Source organism: Lissotriton helveticus, chromosome 4_1 (assembly GCF_964261635.1).
Source record: "Lissotriton helveticus chromosome 4_1, aLisHel1.1, whole genome shotgun sequence".
In the NCBI taxonomy this organism is placed as follows: Eukaryota; Metazoa; Chordata; class Amphibia; order Caudata; family Salamandridae; genus Lissotriton; species Lissotriton helveticus.
In genome coordinates this window covers 1890995980-1891018396 of record NC_136063.1, presented here as the reverse complement: position 1 = coordinate 1891018396, position 22417 = coordinate 1890995980, and the positions used below count along the sequence as shown (strand labels likewise).

The window sequence follows — 22417 nt, the reverse complement described above, 5'->3', positions numbered from 1 at the left end:
CTCGGAAGGCAGGCCCTTCCTCAACCGGTCCCGCTTCTGGGGGCCGGGGGCTGCTAGGGGCGGCAGGCGGGGGAACCAGCACGCTTCTTCTCTGCTCCGGGCTTCCCTTCTCCGTGGAGCCTGGAGCACGACCAGGCCCGCCCCCGTCTTCCCGGGCTTTGCCTGGCTTCCGGGTCGCGCTGCAACCAATAGCAGCGCGGCGCTGGGGGGATTGGAGGCGGGACTTCCGGGTCGCCGTAGGCAGAGCGGCGGCCCGGGGGGAGACTTCACGATTCTGGGCAATGCCGGGTGGGCACCGGCTTCTTCAATAAACAAGGCGAGGTGGCACTCGTTATGGAGGCCAGGTCCCTGGCGAGGTGGGCACTCGCCAGGGGACTTCAAAATCGGCCAATCAAGCGGGCACACGCCGGGTGGGCACCGGCTGAAAACAACAGCGCTCCCAAGCGCTAGGGGGTCGCAATAAAGCGCGCTCAGCGCTACAAGCAAAACGAAGCGCTCCCAGGCGCTAGGAAAATCAGGAAGCACTCGCCAGCGCTAGGGACAACCAAGTCCAGCAAAAGTCCTTCCAGGGGGGGCAGGGGGCAAGGCTGGGTCCAGAGCCAGCTCACTGGGTCTCCAGGCAGGGAGACACCCCAAGTGGCGGTCCTCTGGCCCAGCAGCAGCAACAGCCCCCTCAGGATCCTGGAAAAGAGAGAACAACATCTGTTGGGACACAGCCCCATTTTTATACACCATTTCCCTTTTGTCTGAAGGTGCAGGGTGGGGGCGGAACCAGTCGCAGCTGGTTCTTGAGTACTCTGTTTACCTCAACCACCCTCTCTATTCACTGGCAGGGCTTGGGTCATTAGACACACCACAGGGGGGCGGAGCCAGCATTGTGTGGGGAAAACCCAGCCCATCCAGGATACAGGTACACTCCTCCCACACATCACTCATGCTAATCTCACACTCACCACCGGGCAGACCCATCCAGACTTCCTGGAGCCTGGCATGCCAGCCAGCTCCAGCCAATCACACTCCAGCACCCTCACTGCACACGTACAGCCATGTCTAGGAATGATACTTCCCCACTAGACACATACAAGCCGCACATACCATTGCGCAGCATTCATTCTCACGGGTTCATACATACCAAACTCGAGCCTGCACTCCCCACACATCAGGAACTAACATGGACACACATATTCTCCATGCATTCCTATGGGAGGGCAGGCCAGCCATACTACACGCACGCACTTTACTCTGGGGCACAGGGAAAAAGTGCGCCAAGACCCAAAAATCACTAACTCTGGGTCACAAACAAAAGCAAAAAGATTAGGGGTGAACCTGCACTAAGGCCCAAGTCCAACACGCACCCTGAGTACAATTACTCCTTTCTGCCACTAGTAGGCTTCACCTTGATCCCAATCCATGTTTAACCTCACACAGTTCAGTGTATTCCTAAGCATCAGGTGCAGAACAAAAGTTCCAGCATTAGGTCACCTTTAACAAACATGAATAGCCCTTGGGGGTTCTATCCTTCCAGTCCCCAGAGACTTAGGATGCAGACGTTTCACTTTTGTGCTGGGGGAGTTTGCGTTGCTCCTGCAGCTCCCCCTCTATCTTTGCCAACAAATTGCAGTGACTCCCATTCTTCTGGGGCCATCATACGCCAATAACAAGCTGCTTTTCCTCACAGGCCTATCCGGGGCCCTGCAAGGCATTATGGGGTGCTTCTTCCATCGCGTGCATATTGGAGCAACGGCTCTCCCGCTGCTCCGGGGAGAACCACACTGCCTTGTTGGTGGCCCCTCGCTGCGTCTCCACTTCTTTGGGGCCCGGTCCCAACCTGGGCACCCTGCATCCAGGTGAGATTGGAGAGCAGCTCTGGGGAGCTCACCCCCGGCTGCTCTTGCCGGCTCCCTGGCCAGCGCCAGCACCCTCGCATGCTGCTGCCTGTGCCAGCTCTTCAATCTGGTCTGCCCGCTCCTGCGGGCAGATCCGGATGATGCCACCTGGCGGGGCTGCGGGAGTGAGACGGCACTACCCCCTCCTCTCTGCTCCCACCGGGACCCAGAATTGGGGGTCCCGGCCCCCAGGTAATTCTTCACAGGGAGCACGACGACGCTCCCCTGCTTCCTTTTTGGAGGGGCCCAGAGATGGGGGTCCCGGGCCCCAGGAATTCCTTCACAGTGAGCGTGACTGCGCACTCCGACTTCTGTGGGGCCTGGAGTTGTGGGATCCAGGACCCTGGCAACACTTCACGGGGCGCAACGGTGAGCCTCGACTTCTGTCTTTGTCAGAGGCCAAGGTAGGTTCCTGGCACTCCCTGGGGCAATTTCACAGGGAGCGTAACGGCTCTCCACGACTTCTTGGGGGCCCTAGATGGAGGGCCTTGGACCCATAGGCACCTTTCCGGGGGTGTGACACTGCTCCCTTGCATCGCATTCTTCTAGGGGCAGCCCCCGGGACCTGACCGACACCAGGGGCACACCAAAGACCGGCTGCCGAGCCCCATGTGATTCGTCGGTCTGCTCAAAGGTCGCTTACCTTCTGTGGGGCATATCTCAGCCCTCACGCAGCAGATTTTCACAAGCTTGGCCTCTTCTTGCTCCTGGTGGCCAGCCCTAGGCATCTGGAGCACTTTTCACCACCCTCCTTGCCTCCAAGAGGGTGACTCTGCAAGGAGCTGTCTTCACCGGGCTCTCCTTCTGGGCCTCTTATCCTTGCGCAGAGGCCCAGGCTTCTCACTGGCCCTAGACTCCCTCAAATGAGCAGTCCAGAGTCCTGGGACAGTCAAGGGGTTCCGCCTTCTAACTGCCCATGGCGCCAGGCTCCAGCACCAGTCTTGTCCAGCAAGACCACACCCCAGAGAGAGCGCTCCTCTTCCTGTGCAAGACCGTTTAAAAGAAATTGGAGGGGACTGGCAGGAAGGTACTTTTGCCCTATGCTGTAGCGACACATCACCTCTCTGCCTCTGCACCCTCCTTCCTGCAAAGGCCTCTGGGATACTTCAAAATGGCGTCGTCCAGAGTCTTGTGCCACAATGTCTCTGAAAAGCCCCCTTCCTCCCTTGGTGACTTCAAGGCCCGAAGCAGACCTGGTGCCTGGCACCGGGTGACAGCTGCTGATGGATAACCTGCAGCTTCACCACCCATCTCTCCTTCCTGTAGAGAAGACCTCCCCCCTTGGGAATGCTTGTAGTGAAGGACTAGGCCTCTAATGATACAGCCTGGTGAGGAAGGTAATTAATCCAGCCTGGCAGGGTCACACCTGGTCAGGCTCTGGTTATGAGATGATTCAGAGGAATATGACATTTCTGGATGACCCATAAGCATATGGCTTTGGACTCATCAGAATACTTATTTTAAACAACTTACAGTGTCTGGAATTCGTAGGTCCTAGGGAACTGAAACTACCCCATTGGGTCTCGGCCTCCCTAGGAAAGTAATTGAGTGTTCCTACAGTGAAACAGTAAAGCACACTGACTTTCCCTTACATGTGTCTCCCCACATAATAAAGCCAATTCCATGTCACCACCCAATTCTGCATAATCCCTGCCACACCATTCTATCTATAGCTTCTCCTGGGCTGCGCACCACAGGAATCTCCCCTGCGCAGCCCTTCTATGGATGCACACACGTGTCCACATGTAACCAGTCGGTGCCCCTTTACCCTGGCTGCGGTGCAGCAGCCTTCTTTCACAAGGCGGACACTGGTGAAATCCACATGCAGTCTATTTCATCATGAGTTCACTGGGTGAGTCCCAGCTTATGAGGCTCTCCCTTAGTAAAAGCTAAAAATTAGGTGTTCAGAAAAGCAAAAAATCTGGCCGGCTCAGATGGTCACAACCACCTTCTCACACAAGTAAACAAAATAATGTCCACACAATAGTTATTTTAGGTTAATCAACACTATGCCCAAGTAGCATCTTTCTCACACACACCATAACGGTACAGTAGCTTATAGAACACAGCAGGGCACCTTTTATTAAATAGAAAATTACATACTCAGAAATGCATAATACACACAGTCAATATAGTCCGCAATAAAATTCAGTAAAATTGTGCAATGCCCAATTTCAATCGAGTGCCTCAAAAATGTGTTGTCCTCTCCTCCAAAAATGTCCCTCTATCCCAGAGCACAGAGAAAGATATCACCATATTATAAGGCCTTAAAGGATTTTGAGTGACGTCCATTAAGCAACAATATGAAAACTTGGTCCAAGGTCAAGAACCTACCAGTTACTCATACTCCAACTAACCTGACCTTGTTTTTGTTAACGTTTGGACTTTGTGCACTTTACCACCCCTAACCAGTGCTAAGGGGCATGTGCTCTCTCCTCTAAACATGGTATAATTGGTGAACACCTGTTTTGCATGTTTAATGTATGTTTAATGTATGTGTAAGTCCCTTGTAAAGTGGTATACCATATGTTAGGGCCTGTAAACTAAATGGTACTAGTGGACCTGAAGCACTGATTGTGCCACCCACACAAGTAGCCTTTCAAACATGTCTCCTGTGTGTAAAGTTTGCTGCCACTATGATTTGGCATTTAATACCCTTTGGCAAGCCTTAAATTCCCATTTTTATTACAAATAAGTCGCCCCTTAGGTAGGCCCTATGTAGCCCGTAGGGCCGGGTGCTCTGCAAGAAAAAGTTAGGACATGCATTTTTAAGCTTTGCACGTCATGGTAATGACTAACAGCTAAATTCATTTTTCATTACTGTGAGACCTACTCCTCTCATAGGTTAACATTGGTAATTCCGTAATTCACCTTTAAGGTTAATTCCTGATTTAAAAGAGTTGCATGATGGTTTATATCTTTGGAATCGTAATGATAAATCCTCTTTACTGGTAAAGTTAGATTTAACATTACTATTTTAGAAATGCCACTTTTAGAAAGTGGACACTTCTTTGCTGTTACTGTTCTTTGTGCCTGCAGCCTGTCTCCAATACACGTCTGGGGTTGGTGACGACTCCACCTTTTGCATTCCCTCTAAACGGCTACAAACACTGGAAAGGAGGTGTGACAGAGAATTAATCTGCGTTCTGTTAGCTCTTCTTGGACAGGAAGAGAGGGGGGAAGCTGACACTTGCATGTAAAAAGGCAGTGTACTGTTTCCCACACAAAGGGCTGATTACCCCCTACGGATAGTCTGGATTCAGGGCTGAGAAGGAAAGTTCTTAGACACTTTGAAGCCAACCCCACTTCAACGGCACAACTGCGTATAAGTACTGGGTCTCTGACCCTACCAAGACTGCAAACTTCTGGACATGTGAAGAACTCTGATGAGAAGGACTGCGGCGCTGCTACAAGGGCTTCCACTCTGTGGGACTGCTGATCTGGAAGAACTGCTTTTCTGCCCTAATGTGCTGCCTGTTGCCTGCTACTTGCTACTTGCTTCCCTCTGCCCTGATGAGGAAAAGGACTGGACCCATCTCACTTAAACCCAGAGTAACTCCAAGAGCTTGCTGGCTTGCCCAATGTTCTGAAGTCTCGGCCACGTCAGACTTCCGTCAACCATGCCACAGTACCTGGGATCTGCCATCTGTGAGTCCTTCCCTGCCAAGGGTGCCAATCTAGTCCTGGGCCCTTGAAAGTGAGATTTTGCTGCACTGAACCAATAAAACTGGCACTTGAATGATTTTGTGCCGATCAAAATGGATGCATATCCTTCGTCGATGCAGTTGTTGCCTGAGGTCCTCTATTTAATGGACTGTGTGGCTCGAAGACGATGGACTGCATGGCTCAACGACAACGCATCGCATGCATCGTAAAGGGGTTTGTCGATGAAACTTCTTCGACTGCGGAAATCGGAACCAACGTATCGCCTCGATCAACGGCGAGGCATGGTCTTCACTGCTCCTTCGTCGTCGATGCTGCCTCTGTCCAACATAATTTTTCAGCTGGACCTACATGAGTCCTGTAGCCAGCCGTCCCCACATTGCTGTCGGTGTGAACTTTGTTTTTGCCCCGGTCTAGCATGACCAGAGATCCCAGGCCAGCCCTTTAGGACTCTAAGCACTATATTGTGATTTAATCCTTAGAAATTCACTACTCCGGTTCTTCATATTGGTCTTGTTTTACTCCTACAAATATAATCTATTTTTCAAATCAAGTGTGAAGTATTTTTGTGGTGTTTTTTGTGTGTGACAAATACTTTACACTGCCTGTTTAGATAGGCCTGACTGCTCTATACCAAGCTACCAGAGGGCGAGCACAGGTTCTCTTTTAGTGTGCATCTAGCATACTCTCACTAGAGTGGTGGTTCCTGCTTGGACCGGGTGGATACCTCCGCCAACCAGCAGCCCCATTTCTAACAACCAATATCTTGCAAAACCTACAATATTCTGAACTTGTTTTGTCTCTTAGCCAAATAAAAGTGCAAGCAATAAGTCTCACAATTTGGAGAAAAATAAATGCGGAATGAATGACAGACCATAAGATGTATGTAGGTATATTTATAAAGTTCAAACCTGGACACAGACCAGTAGACCGAAGGATAGGGCCCCTGGATGAGTAAAGAGAAATGACAAAGTTAGCAGGGGGAGAGGGGTTACCTAAGAGAAAAGGAAAACTGTTTTGTGAAGAGATGAGTCTTCAATTTCTTCTGAAGTGTATAAGGGTGGAATTAGTTCTATTGTCGGAGAGGTTGTTCCCGATCCTGCGTGTGTAAACTGAGAATGCCAACCACCTGTTTCTTTCCTTCCTGCATTTCCTTACAATACCTTGGCTTCTTTTGGTACTTTCTGTGCCTGACAGTTCCTCAGCAAGGTGTGCAAGAACTTTACTTTTGATGGCTGTTGGATCTGGCATCCATGGCGAGGTTTTTCCTGAGTTTTTACCTCTACCTCCTGTATTTTTTGATGCTGTGCTGGATTTCGTTTTTGCTGGCTTCGATACTTTGGGCACTTTGTCACTGATGATCAGTGTCAAAATGCAAGTGCTCCCTGTGTAAATTGTTATTATGATTGGTTGTCCCTGGTTGGCATATTTGATTTCCTAGTAGGACCCTATTAAAGTGCACAAAGTGCTCCAGGGCCATTAAATCAAATGCTACTAGCGGGCCTGCAGTCCTGATTGTGCCACCCACATGAGAAGCCCTGAAAATATGTCTCTGGTCTGCCACTGCAATATCTGTGCGCAGTTTAACTGTCATGTTGACCTGGCAAGTGCACCCACTTGCCAGCCCTAACCTTCCCTTTTCTTACATGTTTGTAACCCCTAAGTTAGGCCTAAGGTACCCCGGTGGGGTGAGTATTTTTCACTATTGCAAGGCTATCTGTTACCATAGGGTAGAATGGGGAGTTTGCTTACTCCTGGGAACAAGATAGGAAAACAAAGTTTGATATGCCTGAACTCACAATGTTAAGATGCATCTTTTAGTGAGGGTGATTTTTACATTCTATGTTGGAAAATACCATTTTTAGAAAGTAGGTATTGTCTTGCCTAACCATCCAGTGTGCCTCTGCTAGGATGTGGATTGACTGTCTGGCGTTGGAGAGGCCGGGGCTGGGAAGGTGCAGTGGCTCCGGAGAGTCTGGAGCCACTGAATAGACCTGGGCTGCATTTAGAGTAGGGGGAGGAGATTTCCTTTTACCTTACTGGGCCTGGTCTGCCTTCCACAATGCGGTCTCCACCTCCTGCCAGGAAGCTGCACCAGTGAGGACAGAACTAGTTTTGGCTGGGCACAGACATATTCTGCCTTCAGAGAACAAAGATTTGCTGTATAAAAAGAGAGGCCCAGACCTCAGATTTTTAGACCATCCCTGGAATTTAAGAGGACCTTTTGCCAAGAAGAGCTGAAAAAGTACTATCCCTTTGCTGTGTGAGTTTGGCCTGCAGTTGCTCCTTTCTGCCAAGGAAAGGAAAATGACTGTTCTGTGTCTCCTGCTTGAAGGAGATCTCCTCCAAGGGCCTGTGTGTGCCGACCCCCTGTTCTGAAGTCTCAGGGATACAAAGACTTCACCTCCATCTACTCTGAACTCTGCTGTTGAGTTCTGACCTGCCAAGAGATGCCTGTTCCACTTTTGGACCTCTGGAGGTTGTTGTTGCTGCTGTTTGGGAGCTGGGAGAAAGAAGAAACTTTATGAACTGCAAAAATAGATGCATTGCTCTTCTTGTGCCTGTTTTTCCGACGCAGAAAGAATTTCCACGCATCTCTGTGCCACTGTGAAAATGTGACGCAGCGCCTGTCTCCGTTGCAAGAAATGACGCATCGAGGGATCGCGTCTGAAGAAAACCGATGCAGCACTGCTCGCAGCCGCCTCGTTCACTGACGCATCCCGAATTTCCACGCATCACCTGCGGACTGGAACCGCCACGAAGAATCGACCCATCACTTCCCATACAGACTGGATTTGATACAACCTCTTCTTCTGCGTGCAGCGGGACTAGCTCATCGCCTCCCCAAGGTCTCAGGAGTGACGCATCTCTTTGTTTCCGACTCTGCAGCTGTTTGGCTTTGCGAATTTTGACGCAACTACAAGTACTTTGTGTAAAAGTTACGCATCCATAATTTTCTATGGTACAAGTTATTGAAAGCTTTTGAAAATCATAATTTTAATTTTAACTGTGTATGTTGGATTTTTGTCGCTTTGGTCTTAAGTCTAGATAAAGACGTGTGTGTTTTTCACTGTGTTGGTGCAAATACTTTACACTTTGCCTTTAGGATAAGCCTGTCTGCTCATGCCAAGTTACCAATGGGGTGACCAGGTGTTATCTAAAGTGTGTATCCCCCTTACCCTGACTAGAGACAAAGGTCCCTATTTGGACAAAGGTACCTACCTCTGCCCATAGAGCTCCCCATTTTTAACAATGGCATTGTAGGTAACACGGGGCATCTTTGAGGTGATGTGGTCCTGGAAAGAAAACGATATTTCTTTAAATGTCAGGTTGATGTGATCAAATTACCTTAGTCTTTTTATGTGACAATTTGTAGATTTGTAGGACACTTTCCAAGGGTGCCTGAATAGAGTCAGAACTATCAAAGAAAGGCTTGGGTCCTATCAGTACCTGCCCTGGACCACTCTAGTATCAGAAACAAACAGATGACCAGATAGGATCTCCAAAAATTACTAAACTGCACCTAGATTAATAATTCTAGGTACATATGATTTATTTCACATTGATTTCAAGCGTTTTTCACAATTTTTTTAGAAAAAACCTTTCATCATGGCATAGAGACGCACCATATTTTCAGTGTGTCTCAAATACAAAAACCTGAATTGCATACAAATCCAAAAAACATAGAAAAAGTGAAAACTTCAATATAAAGATATGTACAACAAACACCATTCATATTCTCAATGTCCTCCTGAAATTTAGAGGGCACCAGTCCTTGTATAAAACACAGAAAACAGGCGGACTTTACACAGTCCAAAGGGTCCTGCCTGTATACTAGGCTGAAGGCAGCAAAATAGTCTCAGGGGTCATATCACTGATGGGGGTTAATTTCTTTGACCAATTCCCATATGTGCCCCAGAAGGCTAGTTCGCTTCGGCTGCAATATCTATCAGAATGGAGTCAGGACTTTGCCTGCATAGATGAGAGGTTAGACTAGTCTGTTTCAAGTAGGATTTCACCTTTTTGGGTATCTAGGGCCACTGCCACGTGCCTTGGTTTACATGACAATGTGTTTAATAAAGGAGGGTTCTGTGTCCAGGCTGAATTCAGGAGATTTAGAGTGATATGTCAGATGGGAAGACATGCAGGTGAGTTCATGTCTGCTAGCGCAACATTAATCAAAGGTTGCTTCATATTGTTAGAGAATAGGAGTAATTCTGTCTTAGCCGGTAAAGTGTTAAGTAGGTGCTGGGTATCTACTTCTCAATAAGTTTGTGATGTTTGGAGTGTCATCCTACTGATGGAATTTTGAGACCGGTGTCATTGGCATTTTGGTGAATCTGTTATGTGGTCACATTATAGGCCCAAATGGGAACACTTCCATTTTATGATCAAGACACAAACAAGACACTTCAACACTTACAATGAGGCTGCAGTTCTTAATAACTACACAGCATACAACGCACTAGAAATACCACTAACATACCAAGACCACCAAAATTGGTTTGAAGGCACCCTACCACATAAAAGAAACCATGTTATCCTAGGTCTCCTTAGTAATGAGGGAGCAACATTGCCAGTCTAAGCCAGTAACACACCCTAGCCACATATAGCAAACATGACCGCACCACATCCACATATATTTTACACTGACTTAATTAGAACATATAGATTTTTGACACAATTTGCCATCCAAATATAGACAATTAATCCCGAGAGGGCTGCTCAAGCTGCACTTCCACAATTGGCTACGCCCGGAATTAGTCCATTGACTAATAATGCAGTCATCGGTAATGCTCCCATCCGATGGGATGACAATTGGTTCTGAATTTCACAAAAAACAAATCCGCTTGAAGCAGTGTCCCCTTACGAGACCTCAAGGAAATCTGAGAATCCTCACAATATGCTTGCCAATGGGGATCCTCCCCTGGTGGAAGACTGTGCCACTTGTTCATACAGCAGCAAAGACTGTACCCCAAGAACACACGGTAAACACTCATTCGCTGTTTTGCCAAAAGTGCTTAAACCGATACAAAATGAGTATGGGGCAGCCCCGCTGGGAATTAAACTGATGGGCAATTTTGCTGCAGCATCTGCTATTATGTTAAGTAACCTAAAAGAGGAAGCAGCAGTGTTGGCTATACACCAGTGACTCACAAATGTGTACCAAGGGCAACAAGAGCATGAGTTATCAAACAAAAACTATTGACAAAACATATGCATCAATAGGTAGAGATAATTTGGGAGCCTGACCTAGTAAACCACAAATTAAGAGTAATTCTGAAAAGAATAACTAGAGCGGTCGACTTCGAAGCTGGGAAACCGGGTTCGAGTCTTGGCAACGAAGCTCAACATCCTGTGATTCTGGGCAAATCACTTAATCTCCCCTTTCCTAACAAAAATGAATGTGTCCTTCAGTAACGGTGCTATGTGAAGCGCTCTGATACTCTATATCTTCGGGTCTAGTTCGCCCTATATAAAAGTCTAAAAAAATAATTTACTCTAAGCATGCATCAGTCTTCTACTAAGAAGAAATGGGACAATAAAAAAACTAAGGATAAACCTAAAGTACGGGTGGATCTTCTCAACAAGAGGCCACTGAAAAACGCCATCATTTGCGTAACCCGTGAAACAATCAAAACGCCTGACCGGTATCAGGATACTGATGCATGCTCCTCTCATTCTTTTCAGAATTCATCCGATAAACACTTGGCGAGAGCAGGAAGAACGGAAAGCTGATCAGAGGAGTATGTCAAACCAAAGGAGGAACTGCTCTTCAGATTTCTAAATTAATAAGGAAGACCAACCTAAACCGTTCAAGTTTCAGATCAAAAAGAAGGTAGTTGGCATTAGTCAAGCAAACCTCAGCTATTGGGTACACAGATTCTGAAAGGGAGTGGGATCTGACTATGCAGGACAGCATGGCAGAAGTCACAGTATTTAGCCAGAATCTAATATAGTGTCTGGTGGCAGTAGCAACAAGTGACTATGTCCAGGTGCAACACCTGGACCGGAGGATGCATGTCTCTAGTCAATTATATGAATTGGAACTCCAGGTGGAGGGGGATATACAGCATACCATACACCTTCTCTTTTGGAAGAACTTGTTATTCGGCTAAAACGTCTTGGCTGAAAAAGATTGGCCACCTGAGTTTGTTGGGGTCTGCCCTTATTTGAGAAACAGTGATTTTACCAGCTTTTTCAAATCTTTGCGGAACCTGTAAAATACACATACTCCAAGAAGTGGACCTTAGTGCAAGCTCCTGCAATATATAGTAATCATATGGGTTGGGGTGAGGGATCACCCCATCAAATGCCTATGATGTCCACCCCTCACAGCAGGGTTGGATTGGGATAAAAAAAAAATCGGCCCGGGTACGCTAAAAATAAAGTGGCCCACATTTGCATATTTCCTTCCTGCAAAACACTGCTTTGTTTATGGATTTGACATTTTTGACAGTTTTGTTCCTCGCTACAATTGTCTGGCCCTGATCATTTCGCCATATGGTATGGTGTTTATGGTCCTTCTCGGGTGTGCATGAAGTACACTATTACTTGGCGAAATGATCAAGGCAAGACGCAATTCTCCTCCGATCTCTGCATCAGTCTTGGATGAGATATTGCGTTGAAGGCCCCAGATCAGTTTAACAGCACAATCCTAGATGAAAGATTTTTGTCTTGGCAGCATCTAATCTGATCGGTATCAGCTAAGAGTTCAGTTTCGGTGCTGTGCATTGGTCTGAAGCCTGACCAGGATGGATCTGGGATCCTTTTAGAAAGCGAGATCAAGAAACAACTGATGGAATATCTTGAGTCTATTATTTATCTAGCCCAAGGAAGAAGTGATATAGGGCAATAGTTGGAAAAATCTGCAAAAGGAAGGTTTTTTTTTTTTTTTCGGGATTGGAATGACATGAGCAGCTTTCCACTCAGCTGGAATTGCGCCTGTGCTCGGTGAAAGATTCAACAAGGAGCTAATAGGCGGGCCTGTTGATGGGATAGCATGGCTACTCTTACTGGAATAAGATCCAGAGGAGAACCTGATTTAGAAGCTTTCAGAGCGAGTTGAGTGTACTCTACATTAATGGGGGCAAACTTCTCGAAGGTCCCGGTATACTTTCTATCAACGTATGTAGGCTCCAAGTTGATGCGGTGTGTCAGATTTGCAAGATTATTATAGATTATTTACTTTATCCGCTGAATGGTCAGCAATCTGGTTGCAAAGTATTTGCGAAGGGGGAATTTTAGTTGTGCAGGCCTGAGGATTGATGAAGGAATTAAGGGTTTAAAAAAGTTCCTTGGAGGAATTGCCAGCTTTATCAAGTTGCTGAGATATGAAATTTTTCCACGCTGTCCTAATGTTACTGTGATAGTGCACCAAGGATTTTTTGTAGGCATCTCAATAGCTTGAATTTAGAGTAGTTTGCCATTGTCTTTCCAGTTCTCTACATTGAGTAGACGGTATTGTACCAAGAAGCAAGTGGTTAGTCGTGGTGAAGAATGAATTTTCATAGGTGCCATAATATCAATGGCGGTATTCGGCGATGTGTAAAATAATTGGAGTGCTTCCTGCATATCCATTGCGTTCTCTGTTAGGGGTAGTATATTAATGCGTGATCAGTCCAAACAAGAGAACATGGAGGTTCACAAGACAGAAAAGGGGAATTAGTGATTTAAGTCTATATGTAAAATTCAAGTACTCTCTAGATGAGGGTAGTAGCATTTGCATTTTCTAGTTGAAGTGTATGTCTGAGATAATTGATAGCATTGTGTGTTGATATGGCTTCCTCTAACATAATGTGGGGTACACAGTGGGTGTGTTGTTATAAATTATTATGTAGTGAAATGTTAATTTATGAAGGATGGGGGCCTGTTGTGAGCTTGCCAAGGTCTAAGTATATGGTACCTCCACGCTCTCTATAATGTGAGCATTGCTCGGTCAGTGTTTCTTTATTTGTTTTTACGGATAGTACTGTGGTGAGTTTAGTGGGATCCAGCTATGTTATATCTTATCGGTGTTGAATAGGTATTCAGAGGATTCCCTAATATTTTCAGTTACTCTTACGAGGAGGGATCTGTGATACAAATTATATGGTGTATCTGCCTGTTATGGATGCATGTAAAGTATTGTTTTGAATGATTTCTGATTGATGCGGGTACTAGATATTTAAATGTTTTGCCAACTAAGATCTGCTGGGAAAGAGCACATGGTGACACAATGAAAGCAGCACCATCCGGGGCAAATAGAACTCCCACCTAGAATGAAAATCCTTGTAGCTTTCCTCACGAGGAACAAACTAAGGAAAGATGTCTGTCTTTTTCACCACAGGCTATGCCACCAGACAACAGTTCTTCCAACATCCATTCTGCCTGTAGTATCCCTGTAGTGCTCCTCAACTAGGATTTACCAAAGTAAAACAAGGCAGTTCATGTCGCACCAAACCCAGGAGAGAAGAAACTAAATAAAACCGTGTGGAAAGATGAAGGGACGCCCAGTGGTCTGCAAAGAGGAACCAGTGGCAGCAAAGAATGATACAATTGGCGTGGAGTATGATTTTGACATGCAGAGAAAACAATGAGGGAGACCCAAGGCAGAATTCATGGATCCAGAGAAAGTGGGACTTAGTGGAAGGAATAGCAGCAGCGGAGGAAATAATGCCTCCCTGCATGTAACACTACCGTATACCATGTGTGTGGGAAACACATGGTACACTGATCGTCTCACTGGAAAATCGCATAAAGTAATCTTGGGAAAAAATGCCTGCACTTGGAAAAGCCCTGCTGAGTAATATGACTGGTTGGGCAAGGGTCTGTGAGCCAACCCCTGGAACTGTGCGGAATCCGGGTTGGTACATATCTTAGTTCTGAAGAGAAAAGCCTGGAGATACTGGATGGTTAATATGAAGGGTGAAAGTCTTCACGAGAGCAGGGATTTAACCACGATATCAGGTGGACCTTGTGCACTTAACAACTTGACTGACACTGGAGACAGCAGTTTGGCTTCTGACATAAATTCTCTTAAGAGTAAGTAATAGTTTTTTGACTCTTTGTCACCATTTTTAAGTTGCTGCTATATCTCCTTATTAAGCAAACATAGATGTGTGGTGAACTAATGTGTTTCTACAGCTCCGCCAACAGCTGCAAAACCTTACCTGTCATGGACTTGCTGATAGCTCTATTCCTGGTCAAAGGGTTGAGTTCAGCCTTAAACAGGGTAAGTGTTCATATTCTGTAAAACAAGTAGTGATTTTATTGATGCAGGTCTGAATAAAGACTGACCCAGTGCCAGGACCAAAACTCACACGAAGTTTCAACTAACCGAACTCTGACTCCACCACTCCCACCTCTGCTATGCACAACCATCTTCACCAATGGGTAGGATGGTTCCTTATTCCAACTCTGAGAACTGATCCCAGAAATCCCAGCTTATAGGATTGCCAAACCACTATTAACCACCCTTCCCACAACCTGTCCCTCATTGCAACCATTCAATTCCATTTAGGTTGTCACCCCCACTGAAACTCAAGCACTCTTCCCAGCAGATTCATCCAGCATGAAACTACCTATATTAAAACCGGGGCTTGCCAATGTGCAAGTGAGCCACTCCAAAAGAACATCAAACAAATCCAACATCAAGGGAAGCAGCACTACTCACGCAGACAATATCCATTGCCACCTTTAGGGCTTTCCACCGTGGCTCTCATCCCTGACTCCATAATCTAACCACCTCCACAAACGCATCCTCCATCCTTGGAACAAATATGAGCCCTAAATGGTCTAAAAGTGCCCCATCTTAAAAAGGCAGAAATGAGTCCTGAACCTCGGAGGAAGATTATGGCCCCTCCTGTGGAAGAGGGGACGTAGTCCAGGATCAGCTGGGGTATTAAGGCTGCCAGAACCCACTAAAACCATTTTCCTTGTTCCCTCCTCCTTAACATCCTGTGAACCCCTTGTGGAGCACATGCCACTGCCAAATGACCCATCTGGTAGCCACTGGAGATGACACAGGAGGAAGCCCGAGAGAACACCAGCATCATTCTTCACCAGAGAAGGGGGGCCCACACAAAAATGTCTGGCATGTACTCCTGAATACTAATATTGCCTACAGCATGCTCCAGAGGGAGTCCTCTGAATAGCCCTTGGAATCTGTTGTAAACTCCAAACTATGTGTTCATCTCTCACTCCTACCCTCCCTCTGAGCTCTACAAGCCCCACGCCGAAGCCACTCAAATCCTCTGAGCCACCACCTTCAATGCATCCCATCCAGAGGACCCCAACTGCCACCATTGCCCTCCAAAAATGAATTCTAAATTAAGCAATGGCCCGTTTATCATCAAAGTGAATCTCCCAGAGAGTATGGCCACTCACAAACTGCAAGGTCCGGGAATAGCTTTGTTCCATCCAATATCCTTTCTTTATGAATGTGTTGAATACTTTTACCATGTTAACCATTCCCATTTTGTAATCTTGCCCTGTAATTCTTGCATGATAAAGTTTGAAGATTCATGCCTTTTACAATTACTTCCTTCTGATTTAACATGCCTCATTTATGATGCAATGTTTCACGTGATGTTGTCCTTTAGGATTTATCATTGTGCATATAGAGTAGCCAATAACAGGTAAGTTACCTAAAACGAAGTGTTTGCTATGAAACTTAAAAGTGCTGAAATAATGTGCCTTCTACAAAGACAGGAACCGGTAGTGGTCACTGACCCATGAGGGGAAAACAGCTGGAAACAGCCTCCAAGACCATTCAAAGTGCTACCCGTTGATGGCACCCTGCTTCATTTCCTCGCCTATGAACTGTCCTATGAAGCAGTGCTAGAGGGGTTAAGGAAGAGGCCAAGGAGAGGAAATAGAAAATATGAAGCAGGTGTCAAGTTCATCCCCTCCCATCCCTGCCATCAATAGCGCCCCTTCCACTCCAATGGCACCACAGCAAATATACAGGGTGTCTGTGATTCTCACCTCCCTCTGCTCCCTGCAAAGAAAGATCAAAGTGAGAATGATTGATTGCCCCTCTTGAGAGATCACCAAAGTTCATGTGAGTGCCAAATGTTTACGGTTGACCTCTGCAGAAGGATTGGGGGCACATATAACTCCAGTCGCTTTCCTGTTTTTGAAGAATGCATCAGTTGTTACTCAGCTGGACTATCAAAATAATTGATTGAACATTGTTTTATAATACTCTTAATAACTTTATGATTGTATTTTTTAGAAGTCACATGAGGGCAGCAAGGATGAGAACACGGAGCGTTGGATCTGGTCTAGTAAAACAGAATATCTCCTGTCTATGGTTGGTTATGCTGTGGGATTGGGCAATGTCTGGAGATTTCCCTACCTGACGTTCCAAAATGGAGGAGGTATCGTATTAATTCAGACATTATTTCTAATAATAAGCTTCTGATTAAAAAAACGTATTTGAAGAATGAATTGGCACGTGTTTTACTTTGGAGGCTTCCTAGTTTAGTAAAACAGAAGTGATGTGTGGAATGCTTCAATTAATCTCAGCCACTGGTACTTTCTCTTTTTGAGTTCAAAATATTTTATGGAGTTATCATATTAGTCAATAAACAAAGACAGTACAGAAAAAATATTAGGCGAAAATAAACACAATAAAAAGATACAAGAACCTCAATTGAATTACAATGGGTAACGAAATTGCAAATCATTGAAAAACTAAAAAGGGTGAGGGAAAGAGAACCACTATAACAACATTATTGCATTAACTATAAATAGAGCTACTGTATCGTAAAAGTTAGTCTAATATAATATCAATAATGAAGAAAACTAGATATAAATATATAATTAAGAAGATAAATATATATCAACAGGTGTCCAAAAAGAGTGATCAGTATTAGAATTATGATTAATACCAGTCTAGGACAACTGAGCTCCTCTTCTTGAAAAAATAATCCATTACCACCAAGCATGAACTGATAATAGCGAAACATCTTTCCAACAGAATGTAATGGATTTTAAAGCAGCTGATATTAGTCATTTAGGTTTTGCGAGAGAACAGCAGATTTGCATATTACTAATTTGAAGGAAAATCATCAAGAACATTTAAGAACTTTCAAAAAGCATATGTTGTAATCTACCAGGATGTAATTGACCGTGCCAACAAGTTGAAGATTGAAGACGTTTAGCCTAAAATAAATGTAATGCAGTCCATAAACAGTTGAATAAAATATAAGAATTAGTTTGATAAAGCGAGACCGGTAACCAACCAGAAATACTGTTGAGCCAAACATCTTTCCATGTATCAATAAACCAAGAGATGAAAGTTCATTATTCCAAATTATTAAAATCCTATTCATGTTATATCCTAGAGAATTAGATAATTTATATAAAATAGAAACACCATGAGATGATGTGGGAACAGTTTGAATATATAATGATAAATCCGCTCTAACATTAAAAGGAATAACATGAGAAAATGAGTCTAAAATCGAGATACACAAATGTTTAAAGGTCAGACTGAGATCAACTACATTCTTTTGGTAACGCCTCAAATGAAATTAAAGCATTGTTGGAATAGACCTCTTTATGATAAAAAAATACCTGCATAAATCCATGAATACCGGAAACTGATATTTCTATTTAATTTAATGACAGAGCTATGCCATAATGACAAGTCTTCTGTATTAAACATGGGAGATTGAAAAACTGAATCTAATCATTACAAATCATTTTAGTGGATTTATAATTAACAGATTTATGAAAAAATATGATTTCTTAGACCTAGTTAACAAAGTGGGAAATGGAAATGGATTTACAACTGATTTCTCAATAAGAAGCCCAATATGAGGATTATTTAAAAAGGAATGGTTAAACCATATGGAACTTTGTTTTAAAATAAAAGCTTTATGATAAAGAAAAAAGTCAGGTAATCCAAAACCAGCATTACATTTGGGTATTTTTCATTTTTTTTTATAACTAATATGAGGTGATTTGTAATTCCAAAGAAATTTGGAGAGACGTTTCTCAACATCCTTGTAAACCTTTAAAGAAAATTGAGTAGGAATCATGGCAAGGGTGTAGAAGATTTTGTGAGCAATTGTCATTTTAATGGAGTCCAATCTTCCCCACCATGAGAGATGAAGTGAAGACCATTTGGCTGTTTTATCTTTAATATAATGTGAGATGCAATCACAGTTCAATGCTATTGTTGATTTTATGGATGAAGAGAAAGGAATACCAAGATACTTCAAAGGAATACCAAGATACTTCAATTTATCTTTTTGCCAAATAATTTTGTTCATAGGTAGCATATCAGGAGTACAAATAAATATTTAAGGGAAAACAATCAGTTTTGTTAGTATTTAATTTATAACCAGAAACTTTGGAAAACTTAAAAATGATCTCTCATAGGGAAGGGAAAGAGGATATAGTATCACTGATAAATAAAAGTACATCATCAGCATAAGCTAAGGTTTTAATAATAACGTCCTGAATATTGATTCCTTTAATATTTTCACATTTTCTTATAGAAGTAAGTAAAGGTTCAATAGCAATCCGAAACTAAAGTGGGGAAAGGAGGCAACCTTGTCGTGTACCTCTAAAAAGGGAGAATTGGTTAGAAACTTGGCCATTAATAAGTGAACGAGCAGTAGGAGCAGAATATAAAGCGGAAATCGTGCATATGAAATGAAATGAATTTGTACTTGTAAAGCACACTTCTGCCCCAGCAACGGGGCGTCCTCGCGCTGTACTCATACCGCTGTTGAACCCTTCCTAGCTTTTCCCTGTGAAATGTCCACTTCTGGCCACCCCCAAGGTGAAGCCAGGCATCCCAGCGCTGTTGGGGCCGTTGTGGAGATTAAGCAAGCTATTGCCCAGAGTTGCAGAGTGGGACCCATGATTAGAATAGGCACCGAGGCGAGAATTATCAGGTCCGGGGAAATTGAGCCCAAGACCCGCCGAGGCGGGAATTGAACCCTGGTCCCAGGCCAGATCTCTGCATCAGGGTCTGCCGCTCTAACCATTGAGCCACACTATAAAAGTGCTACCAAAATTAAATGATAATAAGGTGTTAAATAAAAATTGCCAATGAATGTTAACAAAAGCTTTCTCCGCATCTAATGTGAGAATTCCTGATGGAAGAGTTAAAGTTGAGCCTTGTTAAATACCATGTAGTAAAGTTCTTGTAACGTTTTCAGAATATATATTCTTCATAAAACCAGATTGATTTGGATGTATAATAGAATCTAACACGGGATAATCTATAAGCAAGTATTTTAGCATATAATTTACAATTTTGATTAAAGTTATAGGACGATAATTTGACGCAAGTGTCGGGTCTTTATCAGGTTTGGGAAGTACAATAATGAAATCCTCAGTAAAAGAAACTTAGGTAATTCCTGAAGAACCAAAAAGGGTAAAAAGTTGAAATAAAAAAGGTAAAAGCTGTAATTGAAATTCTTTGTAAAACTCAGCAGGAATACGGCCGGGACCAGGGGACTTATGTATTTTTAAAGAGTTTTTATGGCTGATAGAATTTCATCATTAATAATGGGTGAGTCAAGCCCCATTTTATCTGATTGTGAAATTTTGGGTAATCCACATTGTGTTGAAAAAGAATCAATTAAGGAACCCTCATTAAAATTGGGTTTGTTATATAAATTGGAGTAAAAATCCAAAAATTCATTAACAATATCATTGTGAGATAAAGCAATTTTACTATCAGGGCCATGAATTGAATTAATTTGAGTTTTTAATCTTTTTTTATACGTAGATCATTAGCTAAAAGTTTTCCAGGTCTGTTGGCATTAAAACTAAATTTGACTTTAGAATTCGAAATGTGAATGCCTGCTCTCTTGCTAAGGATGGAGTTAAACTCATAACAAAGTTTTGTAATTTGATTCTATATTGAGGATCATTAGACGTAATAAAAAGTCACTCAAATTTTGCAATTTGTTTTTCTAATTTAATATTTGAATTAAAGGTTTTGTTTTTGTGGGCCATAAGAGAAATAGTTACACCTCTAATATAAGCTTTAAAAGCATTCCATCTATTAATCATAGAAGTAGAACCTTCAGGGTTAAGAAGGAAATAATCTTGAATAGCATTTTAGAGTTTAGGTTTATTATATTCATTAAGAACAATGCCCGTATTCATTCGCCATCTAGATTGCTTTGTAAAAGTTGAAATTAAATTCAAAACAAAAGAAATCCAAGCATAATCTGAAATGTAAATGTTACCAATCATAGAAGCGATCACAGAATTAATTAATTGTTTGGAGACTAATAAATAATCAATCCTAGAATGAGAATTGTGGGTTTGGAAAAAAAAAGTTAAACTTTTGTCTGTAGGGAAGTGTAATTGCCAAATATCAACTAACTTAGTGGTTTGAATAAATGTTTTAAAAGCATAAAAAAACCTTAGGAGGATGACATCTTGTGATAGACAATCTATCTAATAAAGGATCAGAAATAACATTAAAATCACCTCTGATAATTGGAGGAACTTTACCCAACTTTAGAACCTCAGTTGTAAGAGTAGACCTGAAAGCAGGGTCATCCGCAGTAGGGCTATAAACATTTAGTAAAAAAATGACTGAGTCAAAAACTTTAATTTTAACTATTACAAATCTACCGTCAGTATCTGACGTTTAACTAATTTGGCAATGTAATTCTTTTGCAAAAAGAATAGCCACACCATTTACTTTTTTTAACCATTTGCAGGAGAAGAAACCAGATTATCAACCCACTTGTTTCATATAATCTAAGAATTTGTCGTCTATATGAGTTTCATGTATCAAGCAAATATCTGCTTTACAAATACCTTAATCTAAAAAATTTGTACGCTTAACTGGATGACATCAACCTTTAACATTTAATGAGACAACTTTAATATTATGAACATTAGCCATAAGCGAAGAAAAAGAAAAAAAAGGACAAGAGGAGGAGATGCAGAAATAAGAAAAGAGTATGAAAAAGTAGTAGCTCTAGAACAAGCAAAAAAGAGAGGAAAGAAAAAAGGGAAAAACAACCAACATGAAACCCTAATTGCAAAAATGAAATGCACACACGCTCTACAAGCATGACCGGAACCGTTGGAGCCCAGTGAGAGAATAAATCTTAATTTTGTCAGAATATACGTAACTAGCAATATTCAAGTAACAGAGACATGAGTATCCATTGAGTGCTGTGCATGCTGACCCAAAAACTGTCAAGACTGTGACTGCTGATCCAAGAATAATTTTAAGTCCTGAGGTCGTTGGAAGGACTTTGAAAAGTTATCTTTCCAGATTCGCATTGTGGAAGGATCAAAAAAGCCATATTTAAATCCAAGACTTCATAACTGTGGACGCGTGTCTGAGAATTCCTTGCAAATCTTGACCGTATCTTTAGCAAAGTCTTGGTGAATAACATTTTTATTCCCATTGACCATCAAAGAAGGAATTTCCCTTGCTGCTTTCCTGATCAAAACCAAATGATGACGCAAAGCCTTGAAAATCATTTGTCGTGGTTTTGTATGGCGAGGATTACGGAGATGGAATCCTATGTGCCTTATCTATTTCAAACTCTTCCGGAAATTTGATATTCCAAAGACCAGGTATCAAATTCTCCAAATATAGCCTGCAATTAGAACCTTCCACATCCTCCAGTAAATTGATTATATTGCCGGTTGCGATTTTCCAAATCCAGAAGGAGAGCAGACATGGGTTATTTTTTTTATTTTTATTTTTTCCCCCACAAGCGGAGCAAAAGTATCAAGTTTATTTTTATTGTCTAGAAGTTTAATTGAATTATCAGAAACCTTCATTGACATACTCGCCATATCTTTGCGCAGGTTTTTGATCTCAGGTGCTATTGTGTCTGTATTGGAACGAAGCGCTTGTATGCCCGGCCGAAATCTCCGAC

The 22417-nt window shown here is 43.2% G+C and overlaps 1 protein-coding gene across 5 annotated transcripts in view; it reads left to right on the top strand.

Annotated features, from left to right (window-relative positions):
* LOC144827736 (sodium- and chloride-dependent neutral and basic amino acid transporter B(0+)-like) overlaps window positions 1-22417 on the top strand; it is a 269399-nt gene that overhangs the window by 18525 nt on the left and 228457 nt on the right. For 4 of the 5 annotated variants that reach the window (XM_078685949.1, XM_078685946.1, XM_078685948.1 and 1 more), the window contains exon 2: window positions 16768-16912. The exons of the other annotated variant lie outside the window; for it this stretch is intronic. In XM_078685949.1, coding sequence (XP_078542075.1) covers window positions 16768-16912 — 145 coding nt within the window. The remainder of the gene's footprint in view (window positions 1-16767; window positions 16913-22417) is intronic. 5 annotated transcript variants of the gene reach the window in all.